This window comes from Lampetra fluviatilis, chromosome 48 (genome assembly GCF_964198595.1).
Source record: "Lampetra fluviatilis chromosome 48, kcLamFluv1.1, whole genome shotgun sequence".
Lineage (NCBI taxonomy): Eukaryota > Metazoa > Chordata > Hyperoartia > Petromyzontiformes > Petromyzontidae > Lampetra > Lampetra fluviatilis.
Window position 1 is genome coordinate 8008212 of NC_136322.1, and position 24464 is coordinate 8032675.

Here is a 24464-nt window from a genome sequence, read left to right on the forward strand (position 1 = left end):
GTGTGGTGAGTCTGTGGGTCTCTGTGTGGTGAGTCTGTGGGTCTCTGTGTGGTGAATCTGTGGGTCTCTGTGTGGTGAGTCTGTGGGTCTCTGTGTGGTGAGTCTGTGGGTCTCTGTGTGATGAGTCTGTGGGTCTCTGTGTGGTGAGTCTGTGAGTCTCTGTGTGGTGAGTTTGTGGGTCTCTGTGTGGTGAGTCTGTGGGTCTCTGTGTGGTGATTCTGTGGGTCTCTGTGTGGTGAGTTTGTGGGTCTCTGTGTGGTGAGTCTGTGGGTCTCTGTGTGGTGAGTCTGTGGTGATTCTGTGGGTCTCTGTGTGGTGATTCTGTGGGTCTCTGTGTGGTGAGTCTGTGGGTCTCTGTGTGGTGAGTCTGTGGTGATTCTGTGGGTCTCTGTGTGGTGTTTGTGGGTCTCTGTGTGGTGAGTCTGTGGGTCTCTGTGTGGTGATTCTGTGGGTCTCTGTGTGGTGAGTCTGTGGTGATTCTGTGGGTCTCTGTGTGGTGTTTGTGGGTCTCTGTGTGGTGAGTTTGTGGGTCTCTGTGTGGTGAGTCTGTGGGTCTCTGTGTGGTGAGTCTGTGGGTCTCTGTGTGGTGAGTTTGTGGGTCTCTGTGTGGTGAGTCTGTGGGTCTCTGTGTGGTGAGTTTGTGGGTCTCTGCGTGGTGAGTCTGTGGGTCTCTGTGTGGTGAGTCTGTGGGTCTCTGTGTGGTGAGTCTGTGGGTCTCTGTGTGGTGAGTCTGTGGGTCTCTGTGTGGTGAGTCTGTGGGTCTCTGTGTGGTGAGTCTGTGGGTCTCTGTGTGGTGAGTCTGTGGGTCTCTGTGTGGTGAGTCTGTGGGTCTCTGTGTGGTGAGTTTGTGAGTCTCTGTGTGGTGAGTCTGTGGGTCTCTGTGTGGTGAGTCTGTGGGTCTGTGTGGTGAGTCTGTGGGTCTCTGTGTGGTGAGTCTGTGGGTCTCTGTGTGGTGAGTCTGTGGGTCTCTGTGTGGTGAGTTTGTGAGTCTCTGTGTGGTGAGTCTGTGGGTATCTGTGTGGTGAGTCTGTGGGTCTCTGTGTGGTGAGTCTGTGGGTCTCTGTGTGGTGAGTCTGTGGGTCTCTGTGTGGTGAGTCTGTGTGGTGAGTCTGTGGGTCTCTGTGTGGTGAGTTTGTGAGTCTCTGTGTGGTGAGTTTGTGAGTCTCTGTGTGGTGAGTCTGTGGGTCTCTGTGTGGTGAGTCTGTGGGTCTCTGTGTGGTGAGTCTGTGGGTCTCTGTGTGGTGAGTCTGTGGGTCTCTGTGTGGTGAGTCTGTGGGTCTCTGTGTGGTGAGTCTGTGGGTCTCTGTGTGGTGAGTCTGTGGGTCTCTGTGTGGTGAGTCTGTGTGGTGAGTCTGTGGGTCTCTGTGTGGTGAGTTTGTGAGTCTCTGTGTGGTGAGTTTGTGAGTCTCTGTGTGGTGAGTCTGTGGGTCTCTGTGTGGTGAGTCTGTGGGTCTCTGTGTGGTGAGTCTGTGGGTCTCTGTGTGGTGAGTCTGTGGGTCTCTGTGTGGTGAGTCTGTGGGTCTCTGTGTGGTGAGTCTGTGGGTCTCTGTGTGGTGAGTCTGTGGGTCTCTGTGTGGTGAGTCTGTGGGTCTCTGTGTGGTGAGTCTGTGTGGTGAGTCTGTGGGTCTCTGTGTGGTGAGTTTGTGAGTCTCTGTGTGGTGAGTTTGTGAGTCTCTGTGTGGTGAGTCTGTGGGTCTCTGTGTGGTGAGTCTGTGGGTCTCTGTGTGGTGAGTCTGTGGGTCTCTGTGTGGTGAGTCTGTGGGTCTCTGTGTGGTGAGTCTGTGGGTCTCTGTGTGGTGAGTCTGTGGGTCTCTGTGTGGTGAGTCTGTGGGTCTCTGTGTGGTGAGTCTGTGGGTCTCTGTGTGGTGAGTCTGTGTGGTGAGTCTGTGGGTCTCTGTGTGGTGAGTCTGTGGGTCTCTGTGTGGTGAGTCTGTGGTGAGTCTATGGGTCTCTGTGTGGTGAGTCTATGGGTCTCTGTGTGGTGAGTCTGTGGGTCTCTGTGTGGTGAGTCTGTGGGTCTCTGTGTGATGAGTCTGTGGGTCTCTGTGTGGTGAGTCTGTGGGTCTCTGTGTGGTGAGTCTGTGGGTCTCTGTGTGGTGAGTCTGTGGGTCTCTGTGTGGTGAGTCTATGGGTCTCTGTGTGGTGAGTCTGTGGGTCTCTGTGTGGTGAGTCTGTGGGTCTCTGTGTGATGAGTATGTGGGTCTCTGTGTGGTGAGTCTATGGGTCTCTGTGTGGTGAGTCTGTGGGTCTCTGTGTGGTGAGTCTATGGGTCTCTGTGTGGTGAGTCTGTGGGTCTCTGTGTGATGAGTCTGTGGGTCTCTGTGTGGTGAGTCTGTGGGTCTCTGTGTGATGAGTCTGTGGGTCTCTGTGTGGTGAGTCTATGGGTCTCTGTGTGGTGAGTCTGTGGGTCTCTGTGTGGTGAGTCTGTGGGTCTCTGTGTGGTGAGTCTGTGGGTCTCTGTGTGGTGAGTCTGTGGGTCTCTGTGTGGTGAGTCTATGGGTCTCTGTGTGTGATGAGTCTGTGGGTCTCTGTGTGGTGAGTCTGTGGGTCTCTGTGTGGTGAGTCTGTGGGTCTCTGTGTGATGAGTCTGTGGGTCTCTGTGTGGTGAGTCTGTGGGTCTCTGTGTGGAGAGTCTGTGGGTCTCTGTGTGGTGAGTCTATGGGTCTCTGTTTGGTGAGTCTGTGGGTCTCTGTGTGATGAGTCTGTGGGTCTCTGTGTGGTGAGTATGTGGGTCTCTGTGTGGTGAGTCTGTGGGTCTCTGTGTGGTGAGTCTATGGGTCTCTGCGTGGTGAGTCTGTGGGTCTCTGTGTGGTGAGTCTGTGGGTCTCTGTGTGGTGAGTCTGTGGGTCTCTGTGTGGTGAGAATGTGGGTCTCTGTGTGGTGAGTCTGTGTGGTGAGTCTGTGTGGTGAGTCTGTGGGTCTCTGTGTGGTGAGTCTGTGTGGTGAGTCTGTGGGTCTCTGTGTGGTGAGTCTGTGGGTCTCTGTGTGGTGAGTCTATGGGTCTCTGTGTGGTGAGTCTGTGGGTCTCTGTGTGGTGAGTCTGTGGGTCTCTGTGTGGTGAGTCTATGGGTCTCTGTGTGGTGAGTCTGTGGGTCTCTGTGGGTCTCTGTGTGAGTGAGTCTGTGGGTCTCTGTGTGGTGAGTCTATGGGTCTCTGTGTGGTGAGTCTGAGTGGTGAGTCTGTGGGTCTCTGTGTGGTGAGTCTGTGGGTCTCTGTGTGGTGAGTCTGTGGGTCTCTGCATGAGTCTATGGGTCTCTGCGTGAGTCTATGGGTCTCTGTGTGGTGAGTCTGTGGGTCTCTGTGTGGTGAGTCTGTGGGTCTCTTTGGGTGAATCTGTGGGTCTCTATGGGTGAGTCTGTGGGTCTCTATGGGTGACTATGGGTGACTCTGTGGGTCTCTATGGGTGAGTCTATGGGTGACTCTGTGGGTCTCTATGGGTGAGTCTATGGGTGAGTCTGTGGGTGAGTCTATGGGTGAGTCTGTGGGTCTCTATGGGTGAGTCTATGGGTGAGTCTGTGGGTGAGTCTATGGGTGAGTCTGTGGGTCTCTATGGGTGACTCTGTGGGTGAGTCTGTGGGTGAGTCTGTGGGTCTCTATGGGTGACTCTGTGGGTGAGTCTGTGGGTGACTCTGTGGGTGACAATGGGTGACTCTGTGGGTGACTCTGTGGGTGACCTTCACCTTCTTGAAGTCGCTGTGGTCGCTGGGTCTCTATGGGTCTCTGTGTGAGTGAGTCTGTGGGTGAGTCTGTGGGTGACTATGGGTGACTCTGTGGGTGACTCTGTGGGTGACTCTGTGGGTGACTCTATGGGTGACTCTGTGGGTCTCTATGGGTGAGTCTATGGGTGACTCTGTGGGTGAGTTTGTGGGTGACTCTGTGGGTGAGTCTATGGGTGACTATGGGTGACTCTGTGGGTGACTCTGTGGGTGACCTTCACCTTCTTGAAGTCGCTGTGGTCGCTGGGCTCCCGGAGGTGAGGAGGCGGCTCACGGCGAGACTGGAAACTGCAGCCAGAGAGAGAGAGGGGGGACATGGGGTCAGGGGTCAGTGGGTGGGGTCAGGGGGTGAGGTCAGGGGGCGGAGTCAGGGGTCAGTGGGTGGGGTCAGGGGGTGAGGTCAGGGGAGCGGAGTCAGGGGTCAGTGGGTGGGGTCAGGGGGTGAGGTCAGGGGGCAGAGTCAGGGGTCAGTGGGTGGGGTCAGGGGTGGAGTCAGGAGTCAGTGGGTGGAGTCAGGAGCGAGCGAGTGAGCGAGCGAGTGAGCGAGTGAGCGAGTGAGAGTGAGTGAGCGAGCGAGTGAGAGTGAGTGAGTGAGCGAGTGAGTGTGATTGAGTGAGTGAGCGAGTGAGTGAGCGAGTGAGCGAGCGAACGAGAGAGTGAGAGAGCGAGTGAGAGTGAGTGAGCGAGCGAGTGAGAGTGAGTGAGTGAGCGAGTGAGTGAGTGAGCGAGTGAGCGAGTGAGTGAGCGAGTGAGTGAGTGAGTGAGTGAGTGAGAGTGAGTGAGCGAACGAGAGAGTGAGAGAGCGAGTGAGAGTGAGTGAGCGAGCGAGTGAGAGTGAGTGAGTGAGCGAGCGAGAGTGAGTGAGTGAGTGAGTGAGTGAGCGAGCGAGTGAGTGAGGTGAGCGAGTGAGCGAGTGAGTGAGCGAGCGAGTGAGTGAGTGAGTGAGTGAGAGAGCGAGTGAGCGAGTGAGCGAGTGAGCGAGTGAGCGAGTGAGCGAGCGAGCGAGCGAGCGAGCGAGCGAGCGAGCGAGCGAGTGAGTGAGTGAGCGAGTGAATGAGCGAGTGAGTGAGCGAGTGAGTGAGCGAGTGAGCGAGCGAGTGAGTGAGTGAGCGAGTGGTGAGTGAGTGAGTGAGCGAGCGAGTGAGCGAGTGAGTGAGTGAGCGAGTGAGCGAGTGAGTGAGCGAGTGAGTGAGTGAGTGAGTGAGTGAGTGAGTGAGTGAGCGAGTGAGCGAGTGAGTGAGCGAGTGAGTGAGTGAGCGAGTGAGCGAGTGAGAGTGAGTGAGTGAGTGAGTGAGTGAGCGAGTGGTGAGTGAGTGAGTGAGCGAGCGAGTGAGCGAGTGAGCGAGTGAGCGAGTGAGTGAGTGAGCGAGTGAGCGAGTGAGTGAGCGAGCGAGCGAGTGAGTGAGTGAGTGAGCGAGTGAGTGAGTGAGCGAGTGAGCGAGTGAGTGAGCGAGTGAGTGAGTGAGTGAGTGAGCGAGTGAGCGAGTGAGCGAGTGAGTGAGTGAGTGAGTGAGTGAGCGAGTGGTGAGTGAGTGAGTGAGCGAGCGAGTGAGCGAGTGAGTGAGTGAGCGAGTGAGCGAGTGAGTGAGCGAGTGAGTGAGTGAGTGAGTGAGCGAGCGAGTGAGCGAGCGAGTGAGTGTGATTGAGTGAGTGAGTGAGCGAGTGAGTGAGCGAGCGAGCGAGCGAGCGAGCGAGTGAGCGAACGAGAGAGTGAGCGAGCGAGTGAGAGTGAGTGAGCGAGTGAGCGAGTGAGTGAGTGAGTGAGTGAGCGAGTGAGCGAGTGAGTGAGCGAGTGAGTGAGTGAGTGAGTGAGTGAGTGAGTGAGCGAGTGAGCGAGTGAGTGAGCGAGTGAGTGAGTGAGTGAGCGAGCGAGTGAGAGTGAGTGAGCGAGTGAGTGAGTGAGTGAGTGAGTGAGTGAGTGAGCGAGTGAGCGAGTGAGTGAGCGAGTGAGTGAGTGAGTGAGCGAGCGAGCGAGTGAGCGCGCGAGTGAGCGAGCGAGAGAGCGAGTGAGCGAGTGAGTGAGCGAGTGAGTGAGCGAGTGAGCGAGCGAGTGAGTGAGCGAGTGAGCGAGTGAGTGAGCGAGCGAGCGAGTGAGCGAGTGAGCGAGCGAGTGAGAGTGAGAGAGCGAGTGAGCGAGTGAGAGTGAGTGAGCGAGCGAGAGTGAGTGAGCGAGCGAGTGAGAGTGAGTGAGCGAGTGAGAGTGAGTGAGCGAGCGAGTGAGAGTGAGTGAGCGAGTGAGTGAGCGAGTGAGTGAGCGAGTGAGTGAGCGAGTGAGTGAGCGAGCGAGTGAGAGTGAGTGAGCGAGTGAGAGTGAGTGAGTGAGTGAGCGAGTGAGCGAGTGAGCTAGTGAGTGAGCGAGTGAGAGTGAGTGAGTGAGCGAGTGAGTGAGTGAGCGAGCGAGTGAGCGAGCGAGTGAGTGTGATTGAGTGAGCGAGTGAGTGAGTGAGTGAGCTAGTGAGTGAGCGAGTGAGAGTGAGTGAGTGAGCGAGTGAGTGAGTGAGCGAGTGAGTGAGTGAGCGAGTGAGAGTGAGTGAGCGAGTGAGTGAGTGAGCGAGCGAGTGAGCGAGCGAGTGAGTGTGATTGAGTGAGCGAGTGAGTGAGTGAGTGAGCGAGTGAGCGAGCGAGTGAGTGAGCGAGTGAGCGAGTGAGTGAGCGAGTGAGCGAGCGAGTGAGTGAGCGAGTGAGCGAGTGAGTGAGCGAGCGAGCGAGTGAGAGTGAGTGAGCGAGTGAGCGAGTGAGCGAGCGAGTGAGAGTGAGAGAGCGAGTGAGCGAGCGAGTGAGAGTGAGTGAGCGAGCGAGTGAGAGTGAGTGAGCGAGTGAGTGAGCGAGTGAGTGAGCGAGTGAGCGAGTGAGCGAGTGAGCGAGTGAGTGAGTGAGCGAGTGAGAGTGAGTGAGCGAGTGAGCGAGTGAGTGAGTGAGTGAGTGAGCGAGCGAGTGAGCGAGCGAGTGAGCGAGCGAGTGAGCGAGTAAGTGAGTGAGTGAGTGAGCGAGTGAGCGAGCGAGTGAGAGTGAGTGAGCGAGTGAGCGAGTGAGTGAGCGAGCGAGTGAGAGTGAGTGAGCGAGCGAGTGAGTGAGTGAGTGAGTGAGTGAGTGAGTGAGTGAGCGAGTGAGTGAGCGAGTGAGAGTGAGTGAGCGAGCGAGCGAGAGTGAGTGAGCGAGCGAGTGAGCGAGTGAGCGAGTGAGTGAGCGAGTGAGTGAGTGAGTGAGTGAGCGAGTGAGCGAGCGAGCGAGCGAGCGAGTGAGTGAGTGAGTGAGTGGAGCGAGTGAGCGAGCGAGTGAGTGAGTGAGTGAGCGAGTGAGTGAGTGAGCGAGCGAGTGAGTGAGTGAGCGAGCGAGTGAGTGAGTGAGCGAGCGAGTGAGCGAGCGAGCGAGTGAGTGAGTGAGCGAGTGAGTGAGTGAGTGAGCGAGCGAGTGAGTGAGTGAGCGAGCGAGTGAGTGAGCGAGTGAGTGAGTGAGTGAGTGAGCGAGCGAGCGAGCGAGTGAGCGAGCGAGCGAGTGAGTGAGCGAGTGAGCGAGCGAGTGAGTGAGTGAGCGAGCGAGCGAGTGAGCGAGTGAGTGAGTGAGTGAGTGAGTGAGTGAGTGAGTGAGCGAGCGAGCGAGTGAGCGAGTGAGTGAGCGAGCTAGTGAGTGAGCGAGCGAGTGAGTGAGTGAGCGAGCGAGTGAGCGAGTGAGTGAGTGAGTGAGCGAGCGAGTGAGTGAGTGAGTGAGCGAGCTAGTGAGTGAGTGAGTGAGTGTGTGATTGAGTGAGTGAGTGAGTGAGTGAGCGAGTGAGTGAGTGAGCGAGCTAGTGAGCGAGTGAGCGAGTGAGTGAGCGAGTGAGTGAGTGAGCGAGCGAGTGAGCGAGTGAGTGAGCGAGTGAGTGAGTGAGTGAGTGAGCGAGCTAGTGAGCGAGTGAGCGAGCGAGTGAGTGAGTGAGCGAGCGAGTGAGCGAGTGAGTGAGCGAGCGAGTGAGTGAGCGAGCTAGTGAGTGAGTGAGTGAGCGAGTGAGTGAGTGAGTGAGTGAGTGAGTGAGCGAGTGAGTGAGCGAGCTAGTGAGCGAGCTAGTGAGCGTGTGAGCGAGTGAGTGAGTGAGCGAGCGAGCGAGTGAGTGAGCGAGTGAGTGAGTGAGTGAGTGAGTGAGCGAGCGAGTGAGCGAGTGAGTGAGTGAGCGAGCGAGTGAGCGAGTGAGTGAGCGAGCTAGTGAGCGAGTAAGCGAGCGAGTGAGTGAGTGAGCGAGCGAGTGAGCGAGTGAGTGAGCGAGTGAGTGAGTGAGTGAGTGAGCGAGCTAGTGAGTGAGTGAGTGAGCGAGTGAGTGAGCGAGTGAGTGAGTGAGTGAGTGAGTGAGCGTGTGAGCGAGTGAGTGAGCGAGCTAGTGAGCGTGTGAGCGAGTGAGTGAGTGAGCGAGGCGAGCGAGTGAGTGAGCGAGTGAGTGAGTGAGCGAGCGAGTGAGCGAGTGAGCGAGTGAGCGAGCGAGCGAGTGAGTGAGCGAGTGAGTGAGTGAGCGAGCGAGTGAGTGAGCGAGCGAGTGAGTGAGTGAGTGAGTGAGCGAGCGAGCGAGTGAGTGAGTGAGTGAGCGAGCGAGCGAGTGAGTGAGTGAGCGTGTGAGTGAGTGAGTGAGTGAGCGAGCGAGTGAGTGAGTGAGTGAGTCGAGCGAGTGAGCTAGTGAGCGAGCGTGTGAGTGAGCGAGTGAGTGAGTGAGTGAGTGAGTGAGCGAGCGAGCGAGTGAGTGAGCGAGTGAGCGAGTGAGCGAGTGAGTGAGTGAGCGAGCGAGTGAGTGAGTGAGTGAGCGAGCGAGTGAGCGAGCGAGTGAGTGAGTGAGTGAGCGAGCGAGTGAGTGAGTGAGTGAGCTAGTGAGCTAGTGAGCGAGTGAGTGTGCGAGTGAGTGAGTGAGCGAGTGAGTGTGCGAGTGAGTGAGTGAGCGAGTGACGCGGGGATTCATACCTGGACGTGCGATCGGCCTGCCGAGAGACGAAGATGGAGAGAGCGCGGGGTTAGTCAGCATCGTTACAGGTCCCGTGCCAGGCTGGGTGCACCTGCCTCTAGGCATAGTGTCGTGTATAGTGTAGTGTATAGTAGTGTATAGTGTAGTGTATAGTAGTGTATAGTGTAGTGTATAGTGTAGTGTATAGTAGTGTATAGTGTAGTGTTTGGTGTAGAGTGTAGTAGTGTACAGTGTAGTGTATAGTGTAGTGTATAGTGTAGTGTATAGTGTAGTGTATAGTGTAGTGTATAGTGTAGTGTTTGGTGTAGAGTGTAGTAGTGTACAGTGTAGTGTATAGTGTAGTGTATAGTGTAGTGTATAGTGTAGTGTATAGTGTAGTGTATAGTGTAGTGTTTGGTGTAGAGTGTAGTAGTGTACAGTGTAGTGTATAGTGTAGTGTATAGTGTAGTGTATAGTGTAGTGTATAGTGTATAATGTAGTGTATATCAGTGTATAGTAGTGTATAGTGTAGTGTATAGTGTAGTGTATAGTGTAGTGTATAGTAGTGTATAGTGTAGTGTATAGTGTAGTATATAGTGTAGTGTATAGTGTAGTGTATAGTGTAGTGTATAATGTAGTGTATAGTGTATAGTGTAGTGTATAATGTAGTGTATAGTAGTGTATAGTGTAGTGTATAGTGTAGTGTATAGTGTAGTGTATAGTGTAGTGTATAGTGTAGTGTATAGTGTATAGTGTAGTGTATAGTGTAGTGTATAGTGTAGTGTATAATGTAGTGTATAGTAGTGTATAGTGTAGTGTGTAGCAGTGTATAGCAGTGTATAGTGTAGTGTATAGTAGTGTATAGTGTAGTGTATAGTGTAGTGTATAGTGTAGTGTATAGTGTGTAGGCTGCAGGGGCAAGTGCTGTTAGCTAGCACCTCACACACAGACACAGACAAAGATCCCCCGTGTAGCCTCTAGCAGGCTGCAGGGGCAAGTGCTGTTAGCTAGCACCTCACACACAGACACAGACAAAGGTCCCCCGTGTAGCCTCTAGCAGGCTGCAGGGGCAAGTGCTGTTAGCTAGCACCTCACACACAGACACAGACAAAGGTCCCCCGTGTAGCCTCTAGCAGGCTGCAGGGGCAAGTGCTGTTAGCTAGCACCTCACACACAGACACAGACAAAGGTCCCCCGTGTAGCCTCTAACAGGCTGCAGGGGCAAGTGCTGTTAGTAGCGAGTAGCAGCAGTAACCTATGAAGGCTACCGCCACTGTGGCACACACAGAGGGGGTGGGGGGCCAGCACCACGCCCGGCCGCCTTTGTCTCCCCAGTGCTAGCGATGCTCACTACACACCGCTACACCAGCTACTCAGTTGAGGCTGAGTCGACCTAGGGGAGGCCCAGGACCGGTTCAGATAATCGTCGCAATCATCACCGACATACAACCACCACCACCACACACAACCACAATCACACGCAACCACAATCACACAACCACAATCACACAACCACACAACCACCACCACACACAACCACAATCACACAACCACAATCACACAACCACCACCACACACAACCACAATCACACAACCACAATCACACACAACCAACACCACACACAACCAACACACACAACTAACACATAACCACAACCACAACCACCACACACAACCATAACCGCCACACACAACCACCAACCCACAACCACAACCACAACCGCCACACACAACCATAACCGCCACACACAACCACAACCGCCACACACAACCACCAACCCACAACCACAACCACCACACACAACCATAACTGCCACACACAACCACCACCACACACAACCAACACACACAACTAACACACAACCACAACCGCCACACACAACCACCACACACAACCATAACTGCCACACACAACCACAACCACACACAATCAGCACCACCACCACAAAACCACAATCAACACACACAACCCCCCTCTCCCCACGCCCCTCCCCCCCCCCACGTGGTTCACTACGCTGACCACGTGATCAACCCCCCCACGTGGTTCACGACAATGACCACGTGATCACCGCCCCCCCCCCACTTACCCCTCTCTCGCTCACTTGACCGGCGTTCGCCGTGGCTGCTCTGGTTGTGGCTGCTGCTGCTCTTGCTGCTGCTGCTGTTGTTGCTGTTGTTGCTGCTGCGGTTGTTGCTGCTGTGGTTGTTGCTGCTGCTGTGGTTGTTGCTGCTGCTGTGGCTGTTGTTGTTGTTGTTCTCGAGGCAGCGGCGGCCTCCGCCAATCGGCGGCGCTGGAGGGCAGAGGTCGCGCGAGGGGGCAGGTAGGACGACATGCTGCCCCCCACCCGCTACTAGCTGCCCCCCACCTACTGCCCCCCACTACTCGCTGCCCCCCACCTACTGCCCCCCACTACTCGCTGCCCCCCACCCACTACTAGCTGCCCCCCACCCACTACTAGCTGCCCCCCACCTACTGCCCCCCACTACTCGCTGCCCCCCACCTACTGCCCCCCACTACTCGCTGCCCCCCACCCACTACTAGCTGCCCCCCACCCACTACTAGCTGCCCCCCACCTACTGCCCCCCACTACTCGCTGCCCCCCACCTACTGCCCCCCACTACTCGCTGCCCCCCACCCACTACTAGCTGCCCCCCACCCACTACTAGCTGCCCCCCACCTACTGCCCCCCACTACTCGCTGCCCCCCACCTACTGCCCCCCACTACTCGCTGCCCCCCACCTACTGCCCCCCACTACTAGCTGCCCCCCACCCACTACTAGCTCCCCCCCACCTACTGCCCCCCACTACTCGCTGCCCCCCACCCACTACTAGCTGCCCCCCACCTACTGCCCCCCACTACTCGCTGCCCCCCACCCACTACTAGCTGCCCCCCACCTACTGCCCCCCACCCACTACTAGCTGCCCCCCACCCACTACTAGCTGCCCCCCACCTACTGCCCCCCACCCACTACTAGCTGCCCCCCACCCACTACTAGCTGCCCCCCACCCGCTACTAGCTGCCCCCCACCTACTGCCCCCCACTACTCGCTGCCCCCCACCTACTGCCCCCCACTACTCGCTGCCCCCCACCCACTACTAGCTGCCCCCCACCCACTACTAGCTCCCCCCCACCTACTGCCCCCCACTACTCGCTGCCCCCCACTAGTGGAGTTCTGTGCTGTACCCTGACATCCACCGGCTGACTTGCTAAAGGAATACTACGTCTACTGATGATGATGATGTTATATTAATATTACGGTTACGAATCTAAGAGCGTGAGATTTGTTTAGCGTGTGGAGAAAGCGATAGACAGACAGAGAGAAAAATAAAAAAATATTCCGGTTGTAGGATGACTTTGATACGTCCCCTTTCCCGAAGGGAATTTACTAAAAAAAAGTTTAAATGATAAAAATTATAAGTTATATTAATATGACCGGTACGAATCTAAGAGCGTGAGATTTGTTTAGCATGTGGAGAAAGACGGAGAGAGAGAGAACAATTTAAAAAAATGTTACGGTTGTAGGATTACTCGCAACTCGCAATTCCCAACAGCAAATTGACTAAAAAAAGTTTAAATGATAAAAATGATAAGTTATATTAATATTATTCCTGTTACGACTCTAAGAGCGTGAGATTTATTTAACATGTGGAGAGAGAGAGAGGCAGAGACAGAGAGAAAAATAAATAAATATTCCGGTTGTAGGATGACACGCCACTCCGAATTCCCCAAAGCAAATTGACTAAAAAAGGGAAAACAAATTATTCGTGCACGGTTTGCCTCCCGAAATATATTTACGTAAAAAACAAAACGACTAACTGCTTACTACTAATAATACTACTACTACTACCAGGACGTATCGCTGCTACGATTCGGGACAAAAAAAAAACGTGAAAATACTGGAAATGTTTATGTTAGCTGAGCAGTTAAAGTTGAGCAAAAATAATAAAATTAAAATTCTGCCCGGCCTCCCTCCCTCCCCTCCTGCGCGAAGATTTTGCGACGAAAGTTTTAAAAAAAGTTGAGGTTCCAAAAAACTTTTAAAAAGTTGAGGTTTCTAAAAAAATTTGAGGTTTCTAAAACTTTTAAAAAGTTGAGATTTCTAAAAAATTAAAAAGTTGAGGTTTCTAAAAAAATTAAAAAGTTGAGATTTCTAAAAAATTAAAAAGTTGAGGTTTCTAAAAAAATTAAAAAGTTGAGGTTTCAAAAAACTTTTAAAAAGTTGAGGTTTCAAAAAAAATTAAAAGTTGAGATCTCTAAAAAATTAAAAAGTTGAGGTTTCTAAAAAAATTAAAAAGTTGAGGTTTCTAAAAAAAATTTAAAGTTGAGGTTTCTAAAACTTTTAAAAAGTTGAGGTTTCTAAAAAATTAAAAAGTTGAGGTTTCTAAAAAAAATTAAAAAGTTGAGGTTTCTAAAAGTTTTAAAAAGTTGAGGTTTCTAAAAAATTAAAAAGTTGTGGATTCTAAAAGTTATAAAAAGTTGAGGTTTCTAAAACTTTTAAAAAGTTGAGGTTTCTAAAAAAAATTTAAAGTTGAGGTTTCTAAAAAATTAAAAAGTTGAGGTTTCTAAAACTATTTAAAGTTGCGGTTCTAAAACTTTAAAAACTTGCGGTTCTAAAACTTTTAAAACTTGCGGTTTCTAAAACTTTAAAAAGTTGCTACTGCTGCTACTGCTGCTGTCACCACCGTGGTGATGGTGGTGATGGTAGTGTTGATGGTGGTGGTGGGTGATGGTGGTGGTGGTGGGTGATGATGATGGTGGCGATGATGCTGATGATGATGCTGGCAGTACCGGTGGTGATTGATGTTGATGGTGTTGATGATGGTAGTGATGGGAATGATGATACTGCTGCTGATGATGGTAGTGGAGATGCTGATGATGTTGGTGATGATGGTGATGATGATGGTGGTGGTGGTGAGGGTGATGATGAACCTAATGATTGTGATGATTATGATGAGGCTGATGATTATGGCAGTGATGGTGGTGATTGATGATTCTGATGGTGGTGATGTTGGTGATGATGGTGATGATGACGATGTTGGTGATGCTGCTGATGATGATGCTGATGATGATGATGCTGATGATGATGCTGCTGATGATGATGCTGATGATGCTGATGGTGGTGATGGTGATGATGATGATGCTGATGGTGGTGATGTTGGTGATGCTGCTGATGATGATGCTGCTGATGATGGTGTTGATGTTGGTGATGGTGATGATGATGGTGATGATGCTGATGGTGGTGATGGTGATGATGATGATGCTGATGGTGGTGATGTTGGTGATGCTGCTGATGATGATGCTGCTGATGATGGTGTTGATGTTGGTGATGGTGATGATGGTGATGATGATGATGGTGATGATGGTGTTGATGTTGGTGATGATGATGCTGCTGATGATGATGATGATGATGCTGCTGATGATGATGATGCTGCTGCTGCTGATGATGGTGATGATGATGATGATGCTGCTGATGATGGTGTTGATGTTGGTGATGATGATGATGATGTTGGTGATGTTGGTGATGTTGATGATGGTGATGATGTTGATGTTGTTGGTGGCTATCACAGTGACAGCAGCAGCAGCAGCAGCGACTCGCTTACTCTCCCCCCAGCGCAGCAATCCGCTCTCCCACCTGCACCCAAGATCGTCGCTTGCAGCTAGCCGGTCGTGATGGTGGTGGTGATGGTGGTGATGGTCGTGATGGTGGTGATGATGATGATGGTGGTGGTCGAGGTGGTGATGGTGGTGATGGTGGTGATGGTAGCGGTGGTGGCGGTGGCGATGGTGGCGGTGGTGGTGATGGTGATGATTGTGGTGATGATGATGATGATTGTGGTGATGATGATGATGACTGTGGTGATGATGGTGGCGGTGGTGGCGGTGATGATGATGATGATTGTGGTGATGGTGGTGGCGGTGGTGGCGGTGGTGATGATGATGATTGTGGTGATGATTGTGGTGATGGTGGTGGTGGCGGCGATGATGATGATTGTGGTGATGATTGTGGTGATGATTGTGGTGATGATTGTGGTGATGGTGGTGATGATGATTGTGGTGATGATTGTGGTGATGATTGTGGTGATGGTGGTGGTGACGGTGGCGGTGAAACCCTTTCTCAAGAACGCGGTGGTGGTGGCTGTGCTGGTGGTGGCTGTGCTGCTGGTGGCGTTGGTGGTGAAATCCGTCCTCTAAGAACTAAGAAGGGAGTGAACTCGGATAACGAGGCGAGAAAGAGGGGGGGAGAGGGAGGAGGCAGAGATGACCGGGCGTGCTGCTGGCCACCCCACCCCCTCTGCGTGTGCCACAGTGCCGGTAGCCTTCATAGGTTGCTGCACTTGCCCCTGCAGCCTGCTAGAGGCTACACGGGGGAGCTTTGTCTGTGTCTGTGTGTGAGGTGCTAGCTAACAGCACTTGCCCCTGCGGCCTGCTAGAGGCTACACGGGGGAGCTTTGTCTGTGTCTGTGTGTGAGGTGCTAGCTAACAGCACTTGCCCCTGCGGCCTGCTAGAGGCTACACGGGGGAGCTTTGTCTGTGTCTGTGTGTGAGGTGCTAGCTAACAGCACTTGCCCCTGCAGCCTGCTAGAGGCTACACGGGGGAGCTTTGTCTGTGTCTGTGTGTGAGGTGCTAGCTAACAGCACTTGCCCCTGCGGCCTGCTAGAGGCTACACGGGGGAGCTTTGTCTGTGTCTGTGTGTGAGGTGCTAGCTAACAGCACTTGCCCCTGCGGCCTGCTAGAGGCTACACGGGGGAGCTTTGTCTGTGTCTGTGTCTTAGGTGCTAGCTAACAGCACTTGCCCCTGCAGCCTGTTAGAGGCTACACGGGGGAGCTTTGTCTGTGTGTGTGTCTAAGGTGCTAGCTAACAGCACTTGCCCCTGCAGCCTGCTAGAGGCTACACGGGGGAGCTTTGTATGTGTGTGTGTCTGTCTGTGTGTGTGTCACAGGCAAAGATCCCCCGTGTAGCCTCTAGCAGGCTGCAGGGGCAAGTGCCGTTCGCGAGTATAAACACACTCACTCATATACAGACAAAGATCCCCCGTGTAGCCTACGCGGGCTGCAGGGGCAAGTGCTGTTCACAAGTATAAACACACTCTCACTCGGACACACACACACACACACTAACACCACACACGCACACCTACACACACACACACACTAACACCACACACGCACACCTACACACACACACACTAACACCACACACGCAGACCTACACACACACAACTACACACACACACCACACACACACCTACACACCGCACACACACCTACACACACACACACACCTACACACACACACACACACTAACACCACACACGCACACCTACACACTACACCCACCACACACACTACACTACACACCACACACACTACACACACACACCACACAACTACACAAACACTACACACACTACACACACACTACACTACACACCCTAAACCACACACTACACACACACCTACACACACACAACTACACACACACACACACTACACAGAACTACACACACACAACTACACACACACTACACACACTACACACACACACTACACACCACACACACCACACACACACTACACACAACTACACACTACACACCACACACACACAACTACACACACACTACACACCACACACACACAACTACACACACCTACACACTACACACACCACACACACTACACACCACACACACCACACACACCACACACACACACTACACACACACAACTACACACACACTACACCCACCACACACACTACACTACACACCACACACACACTACACACACACACCACACACCACACACACCACACACACACTACACACAACTACACACTACACACCACACACACACAACTACACACACACTACACACCACACACACACAACTACACACACACTACACACACCACACACACACAACTACACACACACTACACACTACACTACACACACTACACACACACTACACACCACACAACTACACACTACACACCACACACAACTACACAAACACTACACACACTACACACTACACTACACACCACACACACACACTACACACAAACACCACACAACTACACAAACACTACACACACTACACACCACACAACTACACACACTACACAAACACTACACACACTACACCCACCACACACACACAACTACACACACACTACACACACACTACACACACTACACACTACACACCACACACACACACACTACACACACTACACAAACACTACACACACTACACACACACTAAACACCACACAACTACACACTACCCACCACACACACACAACTACACAAACACTACACACACTACACACACACTACACACACACACAACTACACACACAACTACACACACACTACACACACACTACACACACACACGGACAGTCTCGCTGTGCTCCGAGTGGGCTAAGAATGTGTAAAATGCGCAAACATGCGCATACATAGGCATGGACCCAGCCTGCACGCGCCTGTATGTGTATATATGGAGATATTCAAAAGGACCAGAGTTTGTGTCAGTGTGTGTCAGTGTGTGTGTCAGTGTGTGTGTGTGTCAGTGTGTGTGTGTGTCAGTGTGTGTGTGTGTCAGTGTGTGTGTGTCAGTGTGTGTGTGTCAGTGTGTGTCAGTGTGTGTGTGTCAGTGTGTGTGTGTCAGTGTGGGTCAGTGTGTGTGTGTGTCAGTAGCATACATAGGCATGGACCCAGCCTGCACGCGCCTGTATGTGTATATATGGAGATATTCAAAAGGACCAGAGTTTGTGTCAGTGTGTGTGTGTGTCAGTGTGTGTGTGTGTCAGTGTGTGTGTGTGTCAGTGTGTGTCAGTGTGTGTGTGTGTCAGTGTGTGTGTGTCAGTGTGTGTGTGTCAGTGTGTGTCAGTGTGTGTGTGTCAGTGTGTGTGTGTCAGTGTGGGTCAGTGTGTGTGTGTGTCAGTAGCATACATAGGCATGGACCCAGCCTGCACGCGCCTGTATGTGTATATATGGAGATATTCAAAAGGACCAGAGTTTGTGTCAGTGTGTGTGTGTGTCAGTGTGTGTGTGTGTCAGTGTGTGTGTGTGTCAGTGTGTGTCAGTGTGTGTGTGTCAGTGTGGGTCAGTGTGTGTCAGTGTGTGTGTCAGTGTGTGTGTGTCAGTGTGTGTGTGTCAGTGTGGGTCAGTGTGTGTCAGTGTGTGTGTCAGTGTGTGTGTGTCAGTAGCATACATAGGCATGGACCCAGCCTGCACGCGCCTGTATGTGTATATATGGAAGTATTCAAAAGGACCAGAGTTTGTGTCAGTGTGTGTGTGTGTCAGTGTGTGTGTGTGTCAGTGTGTGTGTGTGTCAGTGTGTGTCAGTGTGTGTGTGTCAGTGTGGGTCAGTGTGTGTCAGTGTGTGTGTCAGTGTGTGTGTGTCAGTAGCATACATAGGCATGGACCCAGCCTGCACGCGCCTGTATGTGTATATATGGAAGTATTCAAAAGGACCAGAGTTTGTGTCAGTGTGTGTGTGTGTGTCAGTGTGTGTGTCAGTGTGTGTGTCAGTGTGTGTGTGTGTCTGTGTGTGTGTGTCAGTGTGTTTGTGTGTGTCAGTGTGTGTGTCAGTGTGTGTCAGTGTGTATGTGTGTCAGTGTGTGTGTCAGTGTGTGTGTCAGTGTGTGTGTGTGTCTGTGTGTGTGTGTCAGTGTGTTTGTGTGTGTCAGTGTGTGTGTCAGTGTGTGTCAGTGTGTATGTGTGTCAGTGTGTGTGTGTCAGTGTGTGTGTGCGTGTCAGTGTGTATCAATGTGTATCAGTGTGTCACTGTGTGTCAGTAGCATACATAGGCATGGACCCAGCCTGCACGCGCCTGTATGTGTATATATGGAGATATTCAAAAGGACCAGAGTTTGTGTCAGTGTGTGTCAGTGTGTGTGTGTCAGTGTGTGTGTGTGTCAGTGTGTGTGTGTCAGTGTGTGTGTGTCAGTGTGTATCAGTGTGTGTCAGTGTGTGTGTGTCAGTGTGTTTGTGTGTGTCAGTGTGTGTGTCAGTGTGTGTCAGTGTGTGTGTCAGTGTGTGTGTCAGTGTGTGTGTCAGTGTGTGTGTGTGTCTGTGTGTGTGTGTCAGTGTGTTTGTGTGTGTCAGTGTGTGTGTCAGTGTGTGTCAGTGTATGTGTGTCAGTGTGTGTGTGTGTGTGTCAGTGTGTGTGTCAGTGTGTGTGTCAGTGTGTGTGTCAGTGTGTGTGTGTGTCTGTGTGTGTGTCAGTGTGAGTGTCAGTGTGTGTGTGTCAGTGTGTGTCAGTGTGAGTGTGTGTGTGTATCAATGTGTATCAGTGTGTGACAGTGTGTGTCAGTGTGAGTGTCAGTGTGTCTGTGTGTGTCAGAGTGTGTGTGTGTGCCAGTGTGTGTCAGTGTGTGTGTGTGTCAGTGTGTGTCAGTGTGTGTCAGTGTGAGTGTGTGTGTCAGTGTGTGTGTGTGTGTCAGTGTGTGTGTGTCAGTGTGGGTCAGTGTGTGTCAGTGTGTGTGTGTCAGTAGCATACATAGGCATGGACCCAGCCTGCACGCGCCTGTATGTGTATATATGGAGATATTCAAAAGGACCAGAGTTTGTGTCAGTGTGTGTCAGTGTGTGTGTGTCAGTGTGGGTGTGTGTGTCAGTGTGTGTGTCAGTGTGTGTGTGTGTGTCAGTGTGTGTGTGTCAGTGTGGGTCAGTGTGTGTCAGTGTGTGTGTGTCAGTGTGTGTGTGTGTGTCAGTGTGTGTGTGTCAGTGTGGGTGTGTGTGTCAGTGTGTGTGTCAGTGTGTGTGTGTGTGTCAGTGTGTGTGTGTCAGTGTGTGTGTGTGTGTGTCAGTGTGTGTGTGTCAGTGTGGGTCAGTGTGTGTCAGTGTGTGTGTGTCAGTGTGTGTGTGTGTGTGTGTCAGTGTGTGTGTGTCAGTGTGGGTCAGTGTGTGTCAGTGTGTGTGTGTCAGTAGCATACATAGGCATGGACCCAGCCTGCACGCGCCTGTATGTGTATATATGGAGATATTCAAAAGGACCAGAGTTTGTGTCAGTGTGTGTCAGTGTGTGTGTGTCAGTGTGGGTGTGTGTGTCAGTGTGTGTGTCAGTGTGTGTGTGTGTGTCAGTGTGTGTGTGTCAGTGTGGGTCAGTGTGTGTCAGTGTGTGTGTGTCAGTGTGTGTGTGTATGTCAGTGTGTGTGTGTCAGTGTGGGTGTGTGTGTCAGTGTGTGTGTCAGTGTGTGTGTGTGTGTCAGTGTGTGTGTGTCAGTGTGTGTGTGTGTGTGTCAGTGTGTGTGTGTCAGTGTGGGTCAGTGTGTGTCAGTGTGTGTGTGTCAGTGTGTGTGTGTGTGTGTGTCAGTGTGTGTGTGTCAGTGTGGGTCAGTGTGTGTCAGTGTGTGTGTGTCAGTAGCATACATAGGCATGGACCCAGCCTGCACGCGCCTGTATGTGTATATATGGAGATATTCAAAAGGACCAGAGTTTGTGTCAGTGTGTGTCAGTGTGTGTGTGTCAGTGTGGGTGTGTGTGTCAGTGTGTGTGTCAGTGTGTGTGTGTGTGTCAGTGTGTGTGTGTCAGTGTGGGTCAGTGTGTGTCAGTGTGTGTGTGTCAGTGTGTGTGTGTGTGTCAGTGTGTGTGTGTCAGTGTGGGTGTGTGTGTCAGTGTGTGTGTCAGTGTGTGTGTGTGTGTCAGTGTGTGTGTGTCAGTGTGTGTGTGTGTGTGTCAGTGTGTGTGTGTCAGTGTGGGTCAGTGTGTGTCAGTGTGTGTGTGTCAGTGTGTGTGTGTGTGTGTGTCAGTGTGTGTGTGTCAGTGTGGGTCAGTGTGTGTCAGTGTGTGTGTGTCAGTAGCATACATAGGCATGGACCCAGCCTGCACGCGCCTGTATGTGTATATATGGAGATATTCAAAAGGACCAGAGTTTGTGTCAGTGTGTGTCAGTGTGTGTGTGTCAGTGTGGGTGTGTGTGTCAGTGTGTGTGTCAGTGTGTGTGTGTGTGTCAGTGTGTGTGTGTCAGTGTGGGTCAGTGTGTGTCAGTGTGTGTGTGTCAGTGTGTGTGTGTGTGTCAGTGTGTGTGTGTCAGTGTGGGTGTGTGTGTCAGTGTGTGTGTCAGTGTGTGTGTGTGTGTCAGTGTGTGTGTGTCAGTGTGTGTGTGTGTGTGTCAGTGTGTGTGTGTCAGTGTGGGTCAGTGTGTGTCAGTGTGTGTGTGTCAGTGTGTGTGTGTGTGTCAGTGTGTGTGTGTCAGTGTGGGTCAGTGTGTGTCAGTGTGTGTGTGTCAGTAGCATACATAGGCATGGACCCAGCCTGCACGCGCCTGTATGTGTATATATGGAGATATTCAAAAGGACCAGAGTTTGTGTCAGTGTGTGTCAGTGTGTGTGTGTCAGTGTGGGTGTGTGTGTCAGTGTGTGTGTCAGTGTGTGTGTGTGTGTCAGTGTGTGTGTGTCAGTGTGGGTCAGTGTGTGTCAGTGTGTGTGTGTCAGTGTGTGTGTGTGTGTCAGTGTGTGTGTGTCAGTGTGGGTGTGTGTGTCAGTGTGTGTGTCAGTGTGTGTGTGTGTGTCAGTGTGTGTGTGTCAGTGTGTGTGTGTGTGTGTCAGTGTGTGTGTGTCAGTGTGGGTCAGTGTGTGTCAGTGTGTGTGTGTCAGTGTGTGTGTGTGTGTGTGTCAGTGTGTGTGTGTCAGTGTGGGTCAGTGTGTGTCAGTGTGTGTGTGTCAGTAGCATACATAGGCATGGACCCAGCCTGCACGCGCCTGTATGTGTATATATGGAGATATTCAAAAGGACCAGAGTTTGTGTCAGTGTGTGTCAGTGTGTGTGTGTCAGTGTGGGTGTGTGTGTCAGTGTGTGTGTCAGTGTGTGTGTGTGTGTCAGTGTGTGTGTGTCAGTGTGGGTCAGTGTGTGTCAGTGTGTGTGTGTCAGTGTGTGTGTGTGTCAGTGTGTGTGTGTCAGTGTGGGTGTGTGTGTCAGTGTGTGTGTGTGTCAGTGTGTCAGTGTGTGTGTGTGTCAGTAGCATACATAGGCATGGACCCAGCCTGCACGCGCCTGTATGTGTATATATGGAGATATTCAAAAGGACCAGAGTTTGTGTCAGTGTGTGTGTGTGTGTCAGTGTGTGTGTGTCAGTGTGGGTCAGTGTGTGTCAGTGTGTGTGTGTCAGTAGCATACATAGGCATGGACCCAGCCTGCACGCGCCTGTATGTGTATATATGGAGATATTCAAAAGGACCAGAGTTTGTGTCAGTGTGTGTCAGTGTGTGTGTGTCAGTGTGGGTGTGTGTGTCAGTGTGTGTGTCAGTGTGTGTGTGTGTGTCAGTGTGTGTGTGTCAGTGTGGGTCAGTGTGTGTCAGTGTGTGTGTGTCAGTGTGTGTGTGTGTGTCAGTGTGTGTGTGTCAGTGTGGGTGTGTGTGTCAGTGTGTGTGTCAGTGTGTGTGTGTGTGTCAGTGTGTGTGTGTGTGTGTCAGTGTGTGTGTGTCAGTGTGGGTCAGTGTGTGTCAGTGTGTGTGTGTCAGTGTGTGTGTGTGTGTGTGTCAGTGTGTGTGTGTCAGTGTGGGTCAGTGTGTGTCAGTGTGTGTGTGTCAGTAGCATACATAGGCATGGACCCAGCCTGCACGCGCCTGTATGTGTATATATGGAGATATTCAAAAGGACCAGAGTTTGTGTCAGTGTGTGTCAGTGTGTGTGTGTCAGTGTGTGTGTGTGTCAGTGTGTATCAGTGTGTTTGTGTGTATCAGTGTGTGTCAGTGTGTGTGTCAGTGTATGTCAGTGTGTGTGTGTGTGTCAGTGTGTGTGTGTCAGTGTGTGTGTGTCAGTGTGTGTCAGTGTGTGTGTGTGTCAGTGTGTGTGTGTCAGTGTGTGTGTGTCAGTGTGTGTCAGTGTGTGTGTGTGTCAGTGTGTGTGTGTCAGTGTGTGTGTGTCAGTGTGTGTCAGTAGCATACATAGGCATGGACCCAGCCTGCACGCGCCTGTATGTGTATATATGGAAGTATTCAAAAGGACGAGAGTTTGTGTCAGTGTGAGTGTGTGTGTGTCAGTGTGTGTGTGTCAGTGTGTCTGTGTGTCAGTGTGTGTGTGTATCAGTGTGTGTGTCAGTGTGTGTGTGTGTGTATCAGTGTGTGTGTCAGTGTGTGTGTGTATCAGTGTGTGTGTCAGTGTGTGTGTATCAGTGTGTGTGTATCAGTGTGTGTGTGTATCAGTGTGTGTATCAGTGTGTGTATCAGTGTGTGTGTGTCAGTGTGTGTGTGTATCAGTGTGTGTGTCAGTGTGTGTGTGTATCAGTGTGTGTGTCAGTGTGTGTGTGTCAGTGTGTGTGTGTCAGTGTGTGTGTGTATCAGTGTGTGTGTCAGTGTGTGTGTCAGTGTGTGTGTGTATCAGTATGTGTGTCAGTGTGTGTGTGTCAGTGTGTGTGTGTATCAGTGTGTGTGTCAGTGTGTGTGTGTCAGTGTGTGTGTGTATCAGTGTGTGTGTCAGTGTGTGTGTGTGTCAGTGTGTGTGTGTGTATCAGTGTGTGTGTGTCAGTGTGTGTCAGTGTGAGTGTGTGTGTCAGTGTGTGTGTGTGTCAGTGTGTGTGTGTCAGTGTGTGTGTGTGTTAGTGTGTGTGTGTATCAGTGTGTGTGTCAGTGTGTGTGTGTATCAGTGTGTGTGTCAGTGTGTGTGTGTATCAGTGTGTGTGTCAGTGTGTGTGTGTCAGTGTGTGTGTGTGTTAGTGTGTGTGTCAGTGTGTGTGTGTCAGTGTGTGTGTCAGTGTGTGTGTCAGTGTGTGTGTGTATCAGTGTGTGTGTCAGTGTGTGTGTGTCAGTGTGTGTGTCAGTGTGTGTGTGTATCAGTGTGTGTGTCAGTGTGTGTGTGTCAGTGTGTGTGTGTATCAGTGTGTGTGTCAGTGTGTGTGTGTATCAGTGTGTGTGTCAGTGTGGGTGTGTGTGTCAGTGTGTGTGTCAGTGTGTGTGTGTGTGTCAGTGTGTGTGTGTCAGTGTGTGTGTGTGTCAGTGTGTGTGTGTCAGTGTGGGTCAGTGTGTGTCAGTGTGTGTGTGTCAGTGTGTGTGTGTGTGTGTGTCAGTGTGTGTGTGTCAGTGTGGGTCAGTGTGTGTCAGTGTGTGTGTGTCAGTAGCATACATAGGCATGGACCCAGCCTGCACGCGCCTGTATGTGTATATATGGAGATATTCAAAAGGACCAGAGTTTGTGTCAGTGTGTGTCAGTGTGTGTGTGTCAGTGTGGGTGTGTGTGTCAGTGTGTGTGTCAGTGTGTGTGTGTGTGTCAGTGTGTGTGTGTCAGTGTGGGTCAGTGTGTGTCAGTGTGTGTGTGTCAGTGTGTGTGTGTGTGTCAGTGTGTGTGTGTCAGTGTGGGTGTGTGTGTCAGTGTGTGTGTCAGTGTGTGTGTGTGTGTCAGTGTGTGTGTGTCAGTGTGTGTGTGTGTGTGTCAGTGTGTGTGTGTCAGTGTGGGTCAGTGTGTGTCAGTGTGTGTGTGTCAGTGTGTGTGTGTGTGTGTGTCAGTGTGTGTGTGTCAGTGTGGGTCAGTGTGTGTCAGTGTGTGTGTGTCAGTAGCATACATAGGCATGGACCCAGCCTGCACGCGCCTGTATGTGTATATATGGAGATATTCAAAAGGACCAGAGTTTGTGTCAGTGTGTGTCAGTGTGTGTGTGTCAGTGTGGGTGTGTGTGTCAGTGTGTGTGTCAGTGTGTGTGTGTGTGTCAGTGTGTGTGTGTCAGTGTGGGTCAGTGTGTGTCAGTGTGTGTGTGTCAGTGTGTGTGTCAGTGTGTGTGTGTCAGTGTGGGTGTGTGTGTCAGTGTGTGTGTGTGTCAGTGTGTCAGTGTGTGTGTGTGTCAGTAGCATACATAGGCATGGACCCAGCCTGCACGCGCCTGTATGTGTATATAT

The 24464-nt window shown here is 51.9% G+C and overlaps 1 protein-coding gene and 1 long non-coding RNA gene across 2 annotated transcripts in view; one reads left to right on the top strand and one right to left on the bottom strand.

The window, feature by feature from the left end:
- LOC144948237 (protein phosphatase 1 regulatory subunit 12C-like) overlaps positions 1-24464 on the bottom strand; it is a 98969-nt gene that overhangs the window by 42873 nt on the left and 31632 nt on the right. The window contains exons 6-7 of the mRNA XM_078877660.1: positions 8637-8653; positions 3938-4004 (exon numbers count right to left, since the gene is read on the bottom strand). Of these exons, the coding sequence (XP_078733786.1) occupies positions 3938-4004; positions 8637-8653 (84 nt within the window). The remainder of the gene's footprint in view (positions 1-3937; positions 4005-8636; positions 8654-24464) is intronic.
- Positions 12287-12913, top strand: LOC144948229 (uncharacterized). The gene is made up of 3 exons (XR_013640124.1): positions 12287-12641; positions 12816-12842; positions 12893-12913. It is a non-coding gene; the product is annotated as an uncharacterized LOC144948229 (long non-coding RNA).